The sequence below is a fragment of the Anser brachyrhynchus genome, assembly GCF_964034855.1.
Source record: "Anser brachyrhynchus genome assembly, chromosome: 10".
NCBI lineage: Eukaryota > Metazoa > Chordata > Aves > Anseriformes > Anatidae > Anser > Anser brachyrhynchus.
This window is the reverse complement of record NC_137705.1, coordinates 19,677,180-19,695,833: the sequence shown is the minus strand read 5'-3', so window position 1 is coordinate 19,695,833 and position 18,654 is coordinate 19,677,180. Positions and strand designations below refer to the sequence as shown.

Sequence of the window (18,654 nt, the reverse complement as noted above, 5' to 3'; positions counted from 1 at the left end):
TTAGAAATAAAATGAAAACACTCAGGCCAGAACACCTTCCCCACGCCTTAGTTTCACAAGAGATGAAAGGCTTTGTTCAGCATACAGCTGGACAGAAGGCAGCCTGCCAACGTGTGCGCAGCCTGCAGTAGCACTCACCACATCGTTTGGGTTTTGCACTCTGCAGAACCGCCCTCTGCATTTGTCAGACAGAAGCAAGTACTCGGATTTTGTACTGCTCCATCTAAGCAGCAAGAGTATTCACTTCACATGCTTCCAAGTAGCTTTCACCAGCTTCCTTCCATCAATATTAGCAGTATTATCAGCGCACCCTTTCTAAAATCCTGCTCAGGTTGTCAGTCAAGTGATCTGGGCTCTGTTTACATAGTGCTTAGTACTTTTATTAAAAATGTTTTCTCCCTGATCTCCAGCTCAGGCTTTTTCTACAGGCTTTCAAATTTTCAGCCTGAGTTTTGATACTCAGGTGCCGGGTCCTGCAGTTTGGCCACAACCCCATGCAGCACTACAGGCTTGGGGCAGAGTGGCTTGAAATCTGTGCAGAGGAAAAGGAGCTGGGGTTGCTGATTGATGCTCACCTGAACATGAGCCAACAGCTTCCTGGCTTGTGTCAGGAATAGTGCAGCCAGCAGGAACAGGGAGGTGATTGTCCCCCTGTACTCTGCTCTGGTGAGGCCTGCTTATACATGGAGTGTTGTTTTCAGTTTTGGGCCCCTCACTTCAAGAAGGACATCAAGGCCCGCACTGGTGAAGGCTGAAATACTGCTAGCACATCAGTAAACTACTCCAGGTTGTGTTTGAAATGTGCTGTACCTCTAACAACTTGTGTGCCTTTGACAACTTCGAAGTGGAAGAAGTACTTTATCGGCATCAGCTGAGATAGGTAGCAAGCCCCCCATGAGAACACAAACCATTCACATAAACCATAGGCAGATAAGCAATAGTCTGGAAGAAGGACTACGTACCCAATGTACGTACAGTCTGATGCTAGAGGATGGAAATTTAACATAAGATAGAACAAAAGAGAAGTCCAAACTGAACTTTTTACACCTCCACATACCCCTTTTTAATATGTTATTTTGCACTGTGTACATGAAACCAAAAATAAACAAAAGGAACTTTAGCCAAACTCCCCTTCCTCCTCCAGCTTTATTGATAGTTTAAAATTACATTTTCTATGTTCTAGGACTTCAATTGCTTTTACCATCTTACTTTAAAAACTGATTACAAGCAAATGAAACTCAGTTGTCTAAGTGATATAGTATACAAAAATAACATCTTGATTTCTGTGAAAATGCATTTATTTGCAACTCCTGAATAGCTCCAAATTGTATATGCTATGAGCACTGATGTCTGGGTTTCAGATTTACTTTGAAGTATTTATTCAAAAGCTTCCCATTACGTTCTGTATCTCCAACATGAACATTCATTGACTGAATTACTGTTATTTTAAGTTTATTCCTGATTTCTCTCTCTCTCTCATGGCCATTAACAGGCATGTGCATCTTGTTTATTTACTCCCACTCAGCTATATGCTCTAGGTAGGGCCTGATACAGATATTACTTGGTGTTAACAGCTACTGAGGTCAGACAATCCAAGGCCATTGTAATAAAATTAAAGTTATGAGGAAGTTTAAGACACTTCCAGAATTTCTTTCCTCCTGCATAGAATCGCTTCCATGTAACCCAGAGAGGGTTTGCTGGTCTGACTCAACTCTTCCCACTCATCAATCCCTATTCACCAGTGGCACGGAAAGGGGGTTCTTTAACAAAGCATTATACATAACACCTCTACCAAACTAAACATAAACATTTTTGTAGTTAAATGCAGAAAGTTGATTTTTCCACCCCTTTCCTCCTTTTACACGGCAAGTAAAGCTCACTGGCCTGGGAGTAGCCTCTATCTGCCAACCTTTGGCCAGTGAAGAGGATTCAGAGAAAAATAATACAACCATCAATCAGAAAAAGGAGGGGCGACAAAGGAAAATAATTAGGCTGTAGCTTCAATTGTGCATTCCCGTGCAAGGTGCCCTGACTCGCCGCAGCGATAGCAGTTGACTTCACTGGTCTTGCTGCAGTTGATGGCTACATGGCCAGTTTCACCACACCTGCAGGAAAAAAAGAATTAAAATATTAAGATTTGATTCCAAACCACCCAGACAGGTTACTGTTCTGCCAACCATGCTGGCTACTTTGATTTCATGCAAGACTCGTTCTGTACTCAAGACTTCTGCTTCAGTGTTCTCATGTTCTTCCACGAGGCATGAACCAGGAACCACTCCTCAACTGATCAACTAACTTACACTGATCACTGTGTATGCCAAAACCACAGTGCACCAAAGAGACTTTACTTATTTTTGTTAGGTTTTCCCTGTTCTGATGCTTCTCCTGTTTAGCTTTGTTTGAAGCGTAACTGGCTTTAACTCAGATACACCATATTTTCCCTTCCTCCACAGCAGGAAGTCTTGGTGGTGGTGAAAGATACTGCACTCATGAGCATGCTGTAGCTGGTACAGGCACAAGCAGCATTTTGAAGCCAGCTTTTCAGCTGCTTCTCAACTTTGAGTATTAGTAGATGCTCTTACCTATAGCATTTCACTTTGGTGCAGTCTTTTTGAATGTGTCCAAACTCTCCGCAAGAATAGCACTTCTGCTCATCTGCATGGTCACAGTCACGAGCGAGATGGCCAGGTTTGCCACAGTTGTAGCAGCACTGCTCTCTCTCCCTCTTCGGCTCCTTGCAGTCCTTCGCAATGTGGCCACCTCTACCGCAGTTATAGCAGGCTTCCACAATAAGAAAAACATACCAAACAAGACTATAAAACCTTGGTAGAGTGAAGTGTAGCATGCTTCTAATGAAGGACATTTACTCTGTTTCCAGTGAATTATGAGATCAGTGTACAACAGCCTTCTCTTCAACCACAGATCTCTGTCCATGGAATTGAAGAGATAGAATATTTAGTGATACTTACCATCCTCCTGAAGATCACAGTCCTTGGCAAGATGGCCAGACTCACCACAGCGGTAACAGATGTCCGGCAGAGATGAAGACATGAACTGGAAGCCTGCTTGAAATGGGTAACAGGAGAAAAAAGGCTTAAGAATATTCTTAACTTAATCCCTAAGAGTTAATCAAGGACACTGGCAGCTGAACTGACAAATCAGGTTTAGTCTCAGAAGTCCTTGCATAATTCTTATGCAGACTTAAGGACCAGGTAAGTTTATCACCAATTTACGTCTCAGTCTCTGATCAGTTGAAGTCAGTGTTTTACACAGCACTGAGAACAGACAGCTAGAGACATCTTACTGTACATATAAACAGAAAACCATAGCAATCACTTACCTCTGCCACGGCTTCTCATCCCACGGCCACGGCCAATCCCAGTTGGGCACTCCCGAGCCCAGTGGCCAGTACGCCCACACTTGAAGCACTCGTTGCTGCTCATGGTTGCAGATCACCTGCCTGAGGGGAAAAAAAGATAAATTTTTAGAACACTTTCCCTCCCCAAGCTAAGGGCTCAAGTAAGAGACACACCCATCACCTTAACACCCTTACTGTCACACTCTCCTTCAGTAATACCTTCTTCCTCAACACTCAGTTAAACTAGAAAGCCAGTTACTTATCTCCGTTTCTTCCTAGTAGTTTCTTTCTGTTGGGAGTACCTGGCTGGCATCTACTTTTCTTCACTAAGCTGCATTTCTTCACTAACCAAACTACATTCTAAAAGCTCCTTGTAAGAGTAGGCTATATTACAGCTAAGGCCTTGAAGAGTGAGTTAGCTTAGTATCTGAAGTCTTTAGCTCTTTTATGATGTAAAGAGCAGTTATCTGACCTAAAGAATAGTCATTTCTCAGAGTTCACTTCAATATATTAACTTACATTTCAGGATACATACTTCACTCCTCAGTTTACATGGAAGAAAATGCTCAAGACATTTGGCTTCCCTAAAAGACATCAGACACTTGCCAGATATCTAGAAGGCTAACTTGGAAAACATTCTTAGAATGCTAGGGAAACATCGGATAGGCATGCCTGTCCATGACAGCACAAACCACTTTTGCCCATATTGGGGAATGGAGGAAGGCGTTTCATTGATCAGGAAAGTCAGTCTGCCACAGACCACTGAAGCAGCGGTGAGGATGCGGTAGGTTAAAGAGACTGCAGTCACAGTACCTTAGCTTGCCTAAGGTATAAAGCAATTAGGCATGACTTCTGGAACTATACACAACAGAACAAGTTAAATATTTAAATTGGATATTGTTTAAAGTGTGCCTGCAGACAAGTTTAAAATGCACTGGTTTATAAATACACACATTAAGCTGAATACTTCATATGCTCTCTCCCAATTCATTACACTTAACTCAATGGAAGTAGAATCATTAGCTGTATGTTTTGTTAGTGTACCTGATCCCCAAGCTATTCTTCCTATAACCCTACAACTTAGTGGTACAGAATGCTTTTTTTAAAAAAAATTTGAAGTTGCATACCAAAATAGTAAAGACTATTTTGTATGTTCCCATTGGGACACTTTCAAGTAAAAATATGAAACAATGCTAACAACCAGAACTGCTAGCCTATTCAAACAGAACATCTGTCAAACATCTCAAATTACCAAGAATATGAATGAGTAGCATCTTGAAGAAAGTCACAAAAGAAGCAGTAAGAACATCAAGACCTCAAGAAGAACCAGACTTAGCATCCTGACATTAAGAACTTCAATGGATATAGTATGTTTAAACATATCTATTTTTTAATTTACTCCATGCAGAACATTATTTTGGCTTTTTGATCACTTTTCCCTCAAAAAAATTCCTCTCTCCAGCTGCCTTCTGCACAGTGACCATCCATCCTTCCCACCACAATAAAAGCAGGAAAGTTTAAAATACATGAGATGTGAAGCTTAATACGCTACTTCTGTAACCCCACATCTACATTCCAACTGGATCAGATAATATTTGCTCTTAAAATGAAATTCTGCAATGAAAGGATGCAAACAGATCTTCAACAGATGTTAAGAATAAAACAGCTTTTTTTTTTATGAGCACTTGATTTTATATATAACTCAGCCTTTTCACATGCTAGCAGGTATTTACTGCTTCATCTGTGTTCTAAGTCTCTAACTTATTAGGACACCCAAGGGTGAAGAGCTGTCTACTACAGTGGCAGCAGCTGGCACCCGTGTGCTCTTGTTTAGGCCTGTTTTCATAGCAACCATGTTGACACAGCAGAAGAGGAAAAACACTGGCAAAGCTGACTGCAGAAGCTGGTCTTGACACAGTAATTGATGCTGCTTTTAATTTCCATGAGACAAAATGGGGTCTCCGATTTATATAGAGACATAGTCCCCACTCAACCTGCAACTCTTACAAGTCAACACATTACGATGTTATTTACAAGGCCTTGCATTACTGTCCCAAAAGAGTGGAACAGTACACCAACAGTTCCAGCCGCACTGGAATACATCTCTACAGATACAAGTAACAACTACAGAGTGGCACTCAAACCACGCACTAGGTATTACAGCATGATGTGACAGGATTAACTATCACCGGCAGTTACTTGTGTGCCTAACGTAACCACTCAGGTTAACGTACAGTAAGAAACAAATGTTTTATAGGTGAACTAAACCTCCTTTAGATATGCACTGGAGAAGCTTTTATGCCGACATGTACCACCCACCTACATCTGTTGCCAGTCGCTACCTGCACAAGGGACAAAGAGCACAACACTCACTGCCCCAGAGGAATTTGAAAACAAGTTTTACATCTGACCCAAAATTGTCTCCTATTTTAAAGCCACTCCTTCAAAAAAAAAACAACTGTTTCTCTTCCTCTAGTATTTATCAAATTGGCCAAGTAGGATTATGCAAACCAAGTAAGAAATCCAGAGGACAATAAGCAACAGTTTCTGCACAACTTGAACAGAAGATTCACTTTGCAACCTTTATCTTCAGAGGCCCGCCTTTTCCCTGCGCACAGACCTCTGAAGGCTACATCTGCCACAAACATACGATCACAAAGCACAGCACTCATCTTCAGATACTTCAGGCATATGAAAGTACCAAACAGTTTGTCTGGACTTCTATTCACCAGTATTTTTGTGTTTAATATCTGTGTTCTTTGTGTAGAAGATCTGAAACTGAATGCAAGTTCACCAGCTGGTGGTGGATTCAGCTGATACTAGTTTTATTTATCCCACATTCTAAGAAACCTTATACAGGACAAAGTTCCTCAACAATGTAAACTGTTTAAAAAAAAGGTGGGAATTTAGTTTTCAGATTAAGCCAACACTTTTAATGAACAATATCCAGAAGAGGTTGGTTCCGTACAACAAGTCCTTAAATGGACACCCTCCAAGCAGTTTGGACACCATTTTTCAGTTACTTACAAGAAATAAGAATGACTAGAGTTTAAAAACCACTCAAGTTCAAGTTCTCCTCTGTTAGTCACTACTTCTTCACACTGGCATCACAGACAAGTTCTCAACAGTTCCTTTTATCTATCAAGGCCACCTTAAACAGGCCTTCTGCGATAAGGCTGCTTGTAGAGGTTGTTTTCTCTCAGTCACATCTATCAATGATTTCCATAGCTCAAATGTATTACACAAACTCACTCCTCCCCTGCTTACATTCCAGAATTGTTCTGCAAGACAGACCAGAGGAGGCAGTGGCTCAACATAAGATTCCAAAACTCTGAGAGAAACACAAATCTAGCTGCCTCAAATCACACCTTTCTGCGAAGGCAGACATTCACCAGAACTCCTTGTACAGGCCTCCTTAACCGGAGTTTGAAGCTGAAATAAATCACTTTGCAACTATTTACTAAATCATGTCTTCACACACATTCAGAAATATCCCAGTCTGTTTTAGTAGCCGATCCAGACCAGGCAATGGAAAGAACTACCACTAATCTCCACTGTAATGCTATTTTATTGCTTTTGCTTTAGGTGCCATCTAAAAAAAGAAGTCTGCTATAACAGACAAAAGCAGAACTAACTTGGGCTCCTCACAGGAGGAACCTAAGCCATCCTCCAGAGTTTTAAAGAGAGGACAAACGAGTTCTTGGCAATTCACCAGTACACAACACTCACTCCAGTTATCTGAAAGAAATCTGACTGCAACCTACAAAAGTAGGTAACATGTTGAAGCTAGATTTACTCTGAACAACCCTGATCAATGCAACAGGTAGCAGAAGTTTCATCACAGGCAGCAGTTAAGTATTTTTGCCAGAACCTGTGCTGGTCCCCGCTACGACAATGGAGCTTTCCTATATGAGAAACTGCTAGGTAGAAAAGATCAGAACCACAAAACTGATGTCTCCCACGCTAAACACATTCTCTTTTGTCTCATTTAGGGAACCATCATGAATTTTATTTTAGATACATTTACTAAAAAACTGCCAGTTAATATCTTTACTTTACATGCACTTAAGGTCACATTTTACAACCAGGAAGTCATGGACACCTATGATCACAATTCTGAACAGGAGTTACTACCTCCTAGAGACAAGCGAATGAGTGGTCCTTTCTGCACAAGCAGTGGTTTATGTAAGGGACAGACTAAACCAGAAAGGAACATACAGGCAGCAGAACAACTTCCGGAGCAACAGAAAATAGTTGCAAGGACATTACTTAGACACCTCTAGATACAAGCAGTTCTTTAGAATTCAACAGCTTACTAACAGTTCAAGTCCAATGTAACAGTGGCAATTATATTTATTATACTTACCAAATGCTTCCTTTGATCTACAAGTATCACATCCATTTGATATTAATAGAACTTCACTCCTTCAAAGGAGGGACTAAAGAGAACCCACTGCTAAAACCAGCATGCTTATTTAAGAGCTCTTTAGCAAATCAGCTGTATCAAGGAGGCAAACACTGAGAAGTCAGCCATTTCTATCCAGGCTGTTGGTGACAATACCAAGCCCGAGTGTGACAAGTCAGCCCACAGCCAGGCTGAAGACAGCAAAAAACATTCGCAACAGCAGGCAGAGCTCTGCTTTTCCAAGAGATTAAGAAATGGAAAGGAGTACTGTCCGAAGTGTCAGCATTTTGTTTCAAAGGAGCAATCAAAATATTACTCATTTAAAAATAAATGCTACCCATAAAGGAGTTTATTTCCCAACAAGAATGTTTGAGGATTCCAGAACTCAAGACACGTGACTGTGACTGCGTACACAGAATTAGTGATGCTTCAGCCTCCAGCTTTTATTCTCAGAAGGAAAACATACATAGTTAAGTATTTTGACCACCAGGTAACAATACTTCAATTCCAGAAGGAAGCAGTTTGGAACTTCATGAAAACCTCCAGCAATTGAGAGCTGAGCCCTCAACTCCAGACCCCCTCAATACATTCCACAGGCAAACCTGTCTGCCTGATTCAAGAATTCTGAACATTAACTAAAATTCAAGAACTTGGACCCCTTTTGAGAGGTTGAGAGGTCAGAAGCCAGGTCAAAAAGACACTAAAATTGAGGTACCTGAATCAACTTGTAGTTCTTGGACAGCTTTGTTGACTACAAATTGAAGACAGAGCTACAGAAACACTTCTTTTGGTTAACTTTTGTTCTTTCTGCCTACCCATACTCGCTAGCATGCAGGCTGTGACAAACTACAGACTATTTACCAAATCGGCACATTCCGTTCTTCCCCTTTACATTCTTACTGCTGTCTGGGCAGTTTTAAAGTTTTAAACTTAAGTATGCAGTATCAGCAACGTGCAAACTTCATGTAAAAGCCAGTCCAGACATTAACTAAGTCAGTTAAGGAAAAAGAAAAGGCAGATTAGCCCTGTAAGTGGCAAGGTTCTCCTGCAACCCTAAGGAACTCGTTTAACTCTTTCCACTGTGGATGGGCAAAGGATTGCTTCTCTAGGCCAGTCTGCACTTAGGAAGAAAACATGGATCAGTCAACCCTAAGGGCTCAGCCACGGGCTCTAATTAACCGCTGAAACAGAAATAAGACGCACTATTAAATTTAATAATTCCTCGCGACGACTCTGCCTGCTGAATGAGCAACAGTGGTTACTCGAGAACTACGCCTGTCGAGCACTCAAATAAAACGCAGCTCCACTACTTCGCGACGTGTAGCTGCCGCGGACTCTTTTTCCTATCCATTTATAGGCCCCGTTCGGGCGCGGGGCCGGCACGGGCCGTGCCGGGTGGGAGGCCAGCAGCCGCCGCAGCTCCTCGCCCCGAGCCGCCGCCGGGGCCCAGCACGTGGGCGGCCACGTGGTGCGCCCGGGCCCAGGCCCCGCCGATACCGCGCCGCCAGGTGCCCGCTCCCCCGGCCGGGGTCAGCTCGGAAGTTTAAGGAAGAATAGAGAGAGAAGTTGGAAAAGAGAAAGGTTTTATTTCAGCCGCTTCCCAACCCCGCGCCCTTCCCCAGCTCTCCCAGCGCCGTGTCCCCCCCCACCCCCACCCCCACCGCGGGGTGAGGTGGCCCCGCGGCCCGTTCCGTTCCTTCTCCTTCCTTCCCTCCCTGTTCCCCCACTTCCCTCCACTCTCCTCCTTCCCTCTCCCGCCCGCCCGCCCGCCCAGGGCCCCCCCGGCCCCCGGACGCCCTGCGGCCCGGCTGGGGCACGCCGCTGCCGGGGGACCCCGACCCTGAGGTGCGGTCCAGGGCGCCCCGCGCCCAGCCCAGCGGCCCGGCCCCGCTCCCCGAGCGGCACAGACCCCTCCCGGCCCCTCCGCGCCCCCCGGCCCCGCCGCCCAGGCCCGGCCCGGCCCCGCTGGGCGCCGCTTTCCCGCGCTAGGCCCGAGTGCGCCAGCGCCGCCATCCCCTCGCCCTCCACCGCCATCCCCCGCTCCCGGGGCCTCCCCCCCCGGCCCGGCCGTTACCCGCGGACTGCCGAGCGCGCTGCGGCGGCGGCGGCTGGCGGCGGACGGAGGGCGCCGAGGGAAGGCCGCGCTGCTCTGCCCGCCCGCTCCGCTCCCTTCTGCCTGCGCCACACGCGGCTTGCACACGGCCCCGCGCGCTCCCCCCGCCCCTCCCTACTACTCTGCGCACGGCCCAGCGGAGCCCACCTCTCCGCCAATGGGCGCGGCCCGCTTTTCCCGAGCGGCCAATCGGCGTCGCGAACGCGGGCGCCCAATCGGCGCAGGCGGAAGGGGGGAGGGGCCCGCCTACCGTGACGCTCTCGGGGGGGGGGGAGGGGGGCAGGCGGCCCCTCGCGGGGCGCTGCGGCACAGCGGGGCCCGCCCCGCCTCGCCGCGGCCCCACACGGCCCCGCGCGCCTCTCCCCCTCAGCGCCCCCTCAGCGCTCCGCGGCCGCGGAGCTGCCCGTCTCTACCGTCTCCACCTCGGCCCCGCTCTTCTCGGCCCCTTGGGGCTTTTCCCTGCCCGTAAGGCCGGGGGTGCTCGCACCGGGCTTCCTCGCGCCCCCCGGCGGCCTCCCCTCCGCCCCCCGCACGGTTTCTGTCCCTGCCCGGGCAGCCCCAAGCGCCGGGCGCGAGGCGGGAGGCGCCGCCCGGCCCTGGCGGCCATCTTGGCGGGGCTGCGGGGCTGGCGGCAGCGCGAGGAAATGGAGGACGCGGCGCTCAGTCACGCCGGGCTCGGGGTGGCGGCTTGTACAGGGCGCCTGTAACCTTGTCAAGGCACCGGTTAACAGCCGCTGCGATACTTTAACGCATTGCAACAAGAACAACAACAAAGTTTTGTTTTTTTTTTTTGTTTTGTTTTGGATGAAACATCGAATCACTAAACTATTTAAAATCTCTCACAAAAATCTCATAAGTGGTACTACTATTCAGTATTCACCTAGGGGGCTTTTTACACAAATCCTCTCCCTTTGCCCTAGGAACTAACTAAGAACTAAATATACTAGAACCACTTTTGAATGTTTTGGGGAGTATAACACTGGCAGTATCATAATTACTCCATCTATTTGTTCATCATAATTTCATTGAAAATTCCACAACCGTAAGCTTCTGTTGAAATGTTCTCCCCACCTATGTGTCTGCTGCGAGAGTGAGAGATCTCCCACCGTGCATTAGAACTAAAAGTGCGGGTGTGAGGCTGAACGTGGAGACAAAACTTTGGACTGACCTTTCCTCAAGCTGTCTATCCTCATATCTATTACATCACCATGGTTAGGATTGTTTTATTAGAATGTGAGTAGCAACGTATGTCTTCCCTTCCATGCAGTTGTGTGTGGTTCACTTCAGATAGAGTTTTTTTTACATCACTAGCTTTTATTTGTGTTTCCTGTACTGTATTTTTACATCACAGCATCAGCATTCAGGTCTCATAAGGGGATGAGCCTTTCAGGCCTATTTTCTGTTTCAGAATTTCTGTACATTACACTACTGTTTTACTATAACTTTTGCCAACTCTCATTCTGGCATTTGTTTTACAACACTGTAAAAACTTCAGCACTATCAACAACCTTTGAAATCATAATAATGTTTCTTCCCGCTAATGATTTTTTAAAATCTTTACAGTCATATTTAAGCTTAATTTTCGTGGCCTTTGGTTTCCTCACAAATACATGTTTAGTTTTAATTCCTACAGGTGATAAATGGAAGAAAAAATATGTTTGTTATTAAGGAAGTGCTTACAGTTTCTAAAACAAGGGTGTGCCTACACGGCATTAAAAAAAATACACGGCACAAAGAGAAGAAATACAGAAGGAAAATCATACATCCTTAAATCTTTATCGACTATTTTTTTTTTTAATAGAACCTGGCTTCTGTGTGAGTCTTTATTACTCGGGAATTTTAGACTGACAAAACAATTGTAGACACTTTTCTAACTTTTTCCTGTGTTTTGCTGGTTGTACTTCTGGTGCTGTCCGTGAGGCTAGGAAATCCCAAACTTAATCTTAGCAGTAATCCATAGGCTTAACTGCCATACAAAGTTTTGTGACTGATACAGTAAGTAAATTCCCCTGAAGAAATCAAAACTGTTTTATTTATTTCAAATCGTATAATGGACTCTCCCTAAGCTGAAATGGAAATAGGGTGCAACTATGAGTGAAAATGCATTACTCATGAAGAGTTATTGCTGGTGACAAATCACTTGATCATCCTCTGTAAGGCTACTGCCTCAAATACAGTTCCAATATTCTTATGATATAGGATATTTTAAGCTATTTTTTGTTATAGTGGATGAAATCTTCCCCCAGCAGATAATAAGTGTCTTTTAACAGCATTTATTTTTTGTACTTACCTCAAGAATTAATTTTGCTAGTTGTATCTTAATGAAGCTTGCAATTCTTGTTTTGCAGGTTTCTCTGATATTTAGGCAAAGCATAGTCTTGCAGTTAAAGAACAAAAGTGAGAGGCTTGACAGCTGGTTCTGGCCCAGGCAGTATTCCCTATAGAAAACAAGGTATTCAGAAAGCAAGGTAGAAGTACAAAGTCTTTACTTTTCTTATGTGCAAGAAAAGTTTATCTAAGTTCCAGACTTCTCCATTGTATCAGTCCAAAAAAATCCAATCCTGAACAACAACGTATGAATAACAATATTCAAAGGAGCTCAGGTACAGTAATTGTTGAAGGTAAATCCACCGTTTCAGCAACGTATTCCTAATGCAGACAGTTCTTAGAAGTGTCGGATGAAGAAACCAACCATTTTAAGACCAAATAAAACAACAAATCACACCTTGCAAGCAATGTTCGTGCATTGTTTGCTTCCAAGTAGTTGGGTGTGTTGGCAGAAAACTGTTTTCACTGCCAAGCACTTGTCATTGCTTCTCAACCATGTATTTTTATTTTTAAAGGAAATCTTGTTTCATGTTGCATGAGGGATTTTTCAAAACCAAAGATACCTAAAATAATCACTGGATTATAAGTATTCAAAAGAGAAACAGCTCCTGGAGTACAGTTTAGCTGAAAACAACTTGACCTCAGCAGGTTGAGAACAAGCAGTAGCTGCTGCCTGTTTCTTTCCCCCCATCCCAACCATTTTCCCTGACTGGAGGATAATATAGCAGAGCAGGAATAAACAGCTATCTTTACACAGTTCTACCTTTGGATACATATATATATATATTGTCCTAGCCTCTGCAGTAAATTTAATTCCAATGGTTCCAACAGTAAAAGAATAACAAAGGCAGAAAATATTTGTTTTTAAAGATTGGCAAGCAGCATTCTCTCTCTAAGATCAATAGATTCCTTATAATGTTCTGTGTTACAGTGTCACATAAGAGAAGCATATTTTACCTTGTATAAGCCCAGTGGGTCAGCAACATCCACAAAATACTTCTATAAAAAGATAATCATCTGTTACTGAAAGAAACCAAGTTAGTCTTTAGTTCAGATCTATATATTTATTTCTTTAAAAAACAAACAAACAAAAAAAAAACCACAGTTAATTGGCCATTGAAAGAGGTTTGATAAAACACCCAGTGAAATCAGTTGGTGCATAGGAAAAAGGAAGGCTTGACTCTGGTTAATACTTATCCATGTAAATGACGGTTCAGTAAGAATCAGTCGTCATCTTACGAGCCTTCTGAAATCTAGAACACATCATCTCCTGGGCGATGCAACAGATACCAGAAAAGATCTACCTGCTTCTTTTATAAAATATTCATATTTATATTCAGGCTACATGGCTAAATTATTTCATAGGCTCATATATCCATTTTCTTGAACAGTGTGTCTATTCTAAATTAGCTACATGCAGTCTGCTAGCGTAAAATTATTCTGGTTGAAGAGAGGTAATCATACTGAGTGATTCCTGAGGCTTACTTTGATTTGTTGTAGTTAGCTGATGAGATTTCAAACAAATACTTATTTAACGTATATAATAATATAAGAATGAGTAGTTAGCTCATGACTATTGCACAGATATCCACATTTAGAGTCAGGCAGAAAGAACTTCCTTTGTTAACTAAGGAGTCCAGCTACACAATCATCTTCCTATTTCTCTAAAGAAAATAAAACCCTTAAATACGTCTGGAAAACTACTGGAAACACTCTGTAAATATTTTTAGAGATATATAAACATATGTGCAGCAATGCACGTATTATTTGTCAGGGACCTGTGAGGGCCAGCTTGTGGTGTGGGGAGCCAGGAACCGAGCGTGATTACAAGGTGGTGAGGCAGGGCCCAGCCCCACTGCACACGAACAGGGCAGGCCCAGGGATGGCAGCTGGGGTCAGCCAGGAGTCCGGATGATGGACATGCTCATAACGAGGAGGCAGGTCTGAGATGATGCCAGGAAATCAATTTGCAGATCAGGGTCAGTGACAGCAGAGTGAGATGCATGCTGCTGATTGCCCCTGGCAAAGGCAGGGCTGGGATCAAGCCAAGAAGATAGTCAGGGCTCAGGTCAAGGAGGTCCATCCGTGGCTGGGCATGGGTACAGATGTACCCCAGCTGAACATGGAGCTGAACCAGTATGCCCATAGCACAGCTCAGGCAGGGGTTGAAGGCCCAGGGCTGAGCTTAAGTGGGGCACCAGGGCCCATCAACAGAGGTGGGGGTGGAGGCACCACGAAAAGCTGGTCAAAGCAATTAAACTCTATTAGTACACTCATGGCCCTGACATTATTAAATGTACTCAGTGATTCTGTTGCATCTTTAGGATTTAAAATACTTTAAGCGAGTGACTAAATTGATTTTTCACTGACGATGCAGATGACTTCATTATCCAGACAGGTAATGTAAGCGTGCAACAAATTTTTAAAATTACATGAAATTGGTTATTCAGAATGATCTGTGGAATAAAAAAAGTTAGCGTTTACAAGGTATGAAGGAGGTCAGAAGTCTTCAGGACTCAGTTAAGGCAAATGCCTGAAGCAGGAGATCAATGTCATATGAAAATAGGAAGATAAAACCTACATATAAAGACACTGTGAGGTTGTGTCCCACGTAGCGAACAGCCAGTGTATCAGTCTGAGATATGGTGGGAAGATGCCTCAGAATATTCTCTAAAGTGTGCTCTTTGACATGAGAAAACAAACAAATAAACCAAAACCAAACCAAACCAAACCAAACCAAAAACCCACAAACTTTTTTCTGTTCTTTTATTTTTAAATCATTCTGTAGAATAAACTATTGTCTCCAAACTGCTCAGAATATTTTAATGTTTTGTGCTATTTCCTTTTATCACCGAGGCAATTGTACCACTGAGACAATTGTTACATCTGTTGACCCTGGTGTGAAAGGTGTTAAAATGCACTAATTGGTGGTCTGTACAACACTTAACTGTTCAGTGCATGATGGAGCAATCCTCACTGAAGTATGTCTGTGAGACCACACATGTGAAAAAAGTTGAAGAATAACCTATATAACCTGGAATGTAAAGTAGCTTAGGCACTATAGTGTGATAATAATAGTAGACATTTACATGTATGCAGTTTTGATTGAGTTCTGGTATCCCTCTAAAACAGGATATTCAACTAAAAGGTCAGGATTTGTAGTGCTGCTGCTTCTATTTTTGTGCAGTGCTCTAAGGTTAAAACATTACATTGTAAAATCAAGGTCAAGAGGTACCCTTGATTGTACCAGTGAATGCACTGAAGCACAGTAAAGTATATTATCAGCTGTCCAGTCCTCAGGCATCTGCTGCAGTCAATCTGTAGCCCTGGGTACTTGCTTGCTTTCAAATGCTTCTCTTGCTTCTCTCAGTCATTAATGCAAGCGATTCCAAAACTTTAGGTTTGCTGATTAGGAACCAGTGACAGAAGATCTGTACACAGTGTTTTATTCAAAATACAATTTAAAATATTAATTATTAATGTAATGTGATTGGACTATATGAGCCCAAGTCTTCCATGACTTAGATATCAGTTGAATGCTTATGCAATTCCATTTATGCAGTAATTCCTGATCCATGACTCCAGAAGAGTATCAGATCCAGCAGCTAAAACTTTTGCTTTGCTGCACAATCATACTGAACTGTGTAGAATGGATTTTAAAGCCTACATTTGGGATTCTTAATCAACCCATGCTGTATTATTGTATGTTTTCAGTCGAGCAATTGCATGTACAAGAGACTCTACCTTGTTTATAGGGCATCCCCATGTAGCTATTCCAGTTAACTCTGTGGAAGAAGATTCTTGGGAATCTTGTGACACTTAGGAATCTTAGGAATCTTGTGTCAAGAGTGCAGCTGCAGCCCAGATACACCCAGATTCTAGAGCAGCTTTTCTAAGTTACCAAGAGGCAACTGTAGGTAAATAAAGACTGCTCTAACTTGACTTGGATTACAAGATGGATAGAGCCTAGAAAAGTACAAAAGCAAAGCTTCTCTGTCCTTTCACACTCCCACCTCTCCGCACTGCCAGGTTCCTAACTTAGTTTGGATGTACTAATACTCAGCTTGGATCCAAAAATGAAATGAGCTCTTTTATCTGCACTTGACTAGATTCCAAATGACTTCAGTAAGAGAAGGCTGAGTAAGGACTTGGCTGTAGGTGGATCAGAGACTTTGCAGTGTTTATTTATTAAATACATCCCATTTGGTGTTCTGTTTGCAGCCTGTCAAAGCAAAAAGGATTAAAACTTCTTTTCCCCCTAGATCTCATTACTGAAATAATGAGTAATTTTTTTCCCCTCTACATTATTATTGGAACAATCTGTCAAGAAAGCAATTGAGTTGCTTTACCGTATCATAATCTTTGCCAAGAAAGGTTTAGCAGCAGGATAGGTTAATGGAAAATATTATAGCTACATTCATTTCAGACATAAATTCCATGTAGAAAGATAGACATCTAATGGGAAAAAAAGTTTTTGCTCATATTACAGAGATTTATCAGCTTTATTGTGCTGTTTTTCCAATGGGCTGTTTTACCTGAAATAGTGCTGAGCACGCAAGAGAGAGCTAAGTGAAGTTATCCGCCTCTTATTGAAGTGTGGATATAAAAATGACAGCATCCTTTCAGCTTTATTACACATTAAGTAGAAGTACAAACATAATTATTACAAATACTCTTTTGATAACCAAAAGATGATTAAAAAAGATGTCCACTTGTTGCTGTACAAAGCAAGGTCAGGGGGTATGGCTGTTGGGAAGGAGCAGCGTGAAGTCAAGGCAGAAATTATCTAAAAAATGTAAACCTTATCAACAACAAAAAGATAACTGAATTCCATGTTATTTTCAACTAACTAACAAATGAAAACTATCAGGCTCTACCAATAGAGATGACAAACAGTTTTGTAGTTCCTAGAATATTTTTATGTGCTAAAAATAGGCATGTCTCACTTCAATTGCATGAGAAACTACAAGCTGAGGATGAGTAAAAGGTCATAAAAAGGTGCATGGCTTGAAGGCGAAAAAAAGCATCAGAGCAGTATGAAAAGTTATGATTAGGATGTGTATGTTAAATATTCTGCAGACCTGAATTAAGAGCTGCTTTAATTATGTCATGAGAAGTCAGAGCAGTGTTAAAAAAAGCCCAGATAGGGTGGGGTTCCTCAGCAGTGCGAGTGTATTGTGTTTGGAATTGTTAAAAGTGAAGACTTCCATGTAAAAATGCTTATAATTAGTCCTGACTTCCACTCTTTTCATGGCAATTCCATATGAATTAGATAGAAATTAAACAATATTCTCCTTGTGACTGTATAATAATATAATTTAATCTTCCTTTTTTGGTAACAACAACACTAAATTTACTGATCTAATTGTTTGCTTCAACCAAAAAGAAAAACTTCAGCTTCAATACAAGCTAAAAACTTCAGCTTCAATACAAGCTATTCTTCTATTGGGATATTCTCAAGTTGTTTTAGTGGCTTCAGAGGCCTACTTCTTCTAGCATAAATGGCCCCGGAAATGCAAAAGGACATTGTGAAATATTCAGAGGTTCTAGGTTTGGCTGGCTGTTAGAGCACAAATAGCCCAAATCCCTGGACTCGGTGTGTTAAGGCTAACTTAAAGCCACCTTCATAAACTAGGCCCTTGGAAGCCACTCATAAAGGCTCAGCTTAGGACATGCTTTGCACTTCTGCACAGTGCTTAGTGCTGTTTTCACTTCTTCTGAGGTTATTTCACTGTTTCAAGCAAGACTTCTACTCAGGAAGGAAATACCTTGATTTCCTAGGCTTCTTCTGATTAATATGTAAAATTTAACTTGGTGGGTAGCTATCTAAGTCTTGGGTTTCAGGAAGAGGATTTACTTGTGAGCATGTATGGTCTGCTCTGTAAGTTCATAGTTCATAATTCACACTAGGTGTGGATGTACTGGTGTATAGTAAATAAAGCCTAGGAAAGAGTCATATATTGCACAATAAACGTTGTTTTTATATTGCTTTGGAAGAAGAAGGGGACCTGTGGGATAAAATGAAAGATGATGCTTCAGTTAACAACTTCAGTTCTGTTCCTGTGATACACGAAGGTTGAAAGTGAGTTAAGAACACACATTGCCGTCATCTGGACCTTTCCTAATCTTGGAGTGTTTTGACATCTCTTAAACGTGTATCTGCACGTGTGAATAGCTAGGAGAATCAACACAGTTCGGTGTTGTTAGCATGCCGTTTTCTAGACAGTAACTGCACATGTTCTTTTGAGAAGGACAGTGCTGGATTTTCTTATGTTAATCTCATCAACCTCTGTTATATGCACACCTAATGCTGGTATTCCTTAAATGTGCATTCACTGGAAACGGTGTTTTCAACATCTGACCCATAGAGAAGCTGATTATTTCTGGTTACTTCTATTTTGTAATTTTATATGTAGTGACATTTTGTTTCCCTTGAGTTTTTTCTTCCCA

The 18,654-nt window shown here is 42.6% G+C and overlaps 1 protein-coding gene across 4 annotated transcripts; it reads right to left on the bottom strand.

Moving 5' to 3' along the window:
• Positions 1-1,127: 1,127 nt before the first annotated feature.
• CNBP (CCHC-type zinc finger nucleic acid binding protein) lies at positions 1,128-10,019 on the bottom strand. Of its 4 annotated transcripts, none has more exons than XM_080605834.1 (5): positions 9,838-10,019; positions 3,341-3,460; positions 2,970-3,062; positions 2,583-2,781; positions 1,128-2,105 (listed from the first exon to the last, which is right to left on the bottom strand). In XM_080605834.1, exons 2-5 carry the CDS (start codon positions 3,441-3,443, stop codon positions 1,988-1,990), a joined length of 513 nt encoding a protein of 170 aa, XP_080461960.1. In that variant the 5' UTR covers positions 3,444-3,460; positions 9,838-10,019; the 3' UTR covers positions 1,128-1,987. The 4 variants fall into 4 exon arrangements, with proteins under 4 accessions (XP_080461960.1, XP_080461958.1, XP_080461957.1 ...); XM_080605832.1 differs by having other exon boundaries at positions 2,970-3,065; positions 9,838-10,018; XM_080605831.1 differs by having other exon boundaries at positions 2,583-2,785; positions 2,971-3,065; positions 9,838-10,016.
• Positions 10,020-18,654: the final 8,635 nt, after the last annotated feature.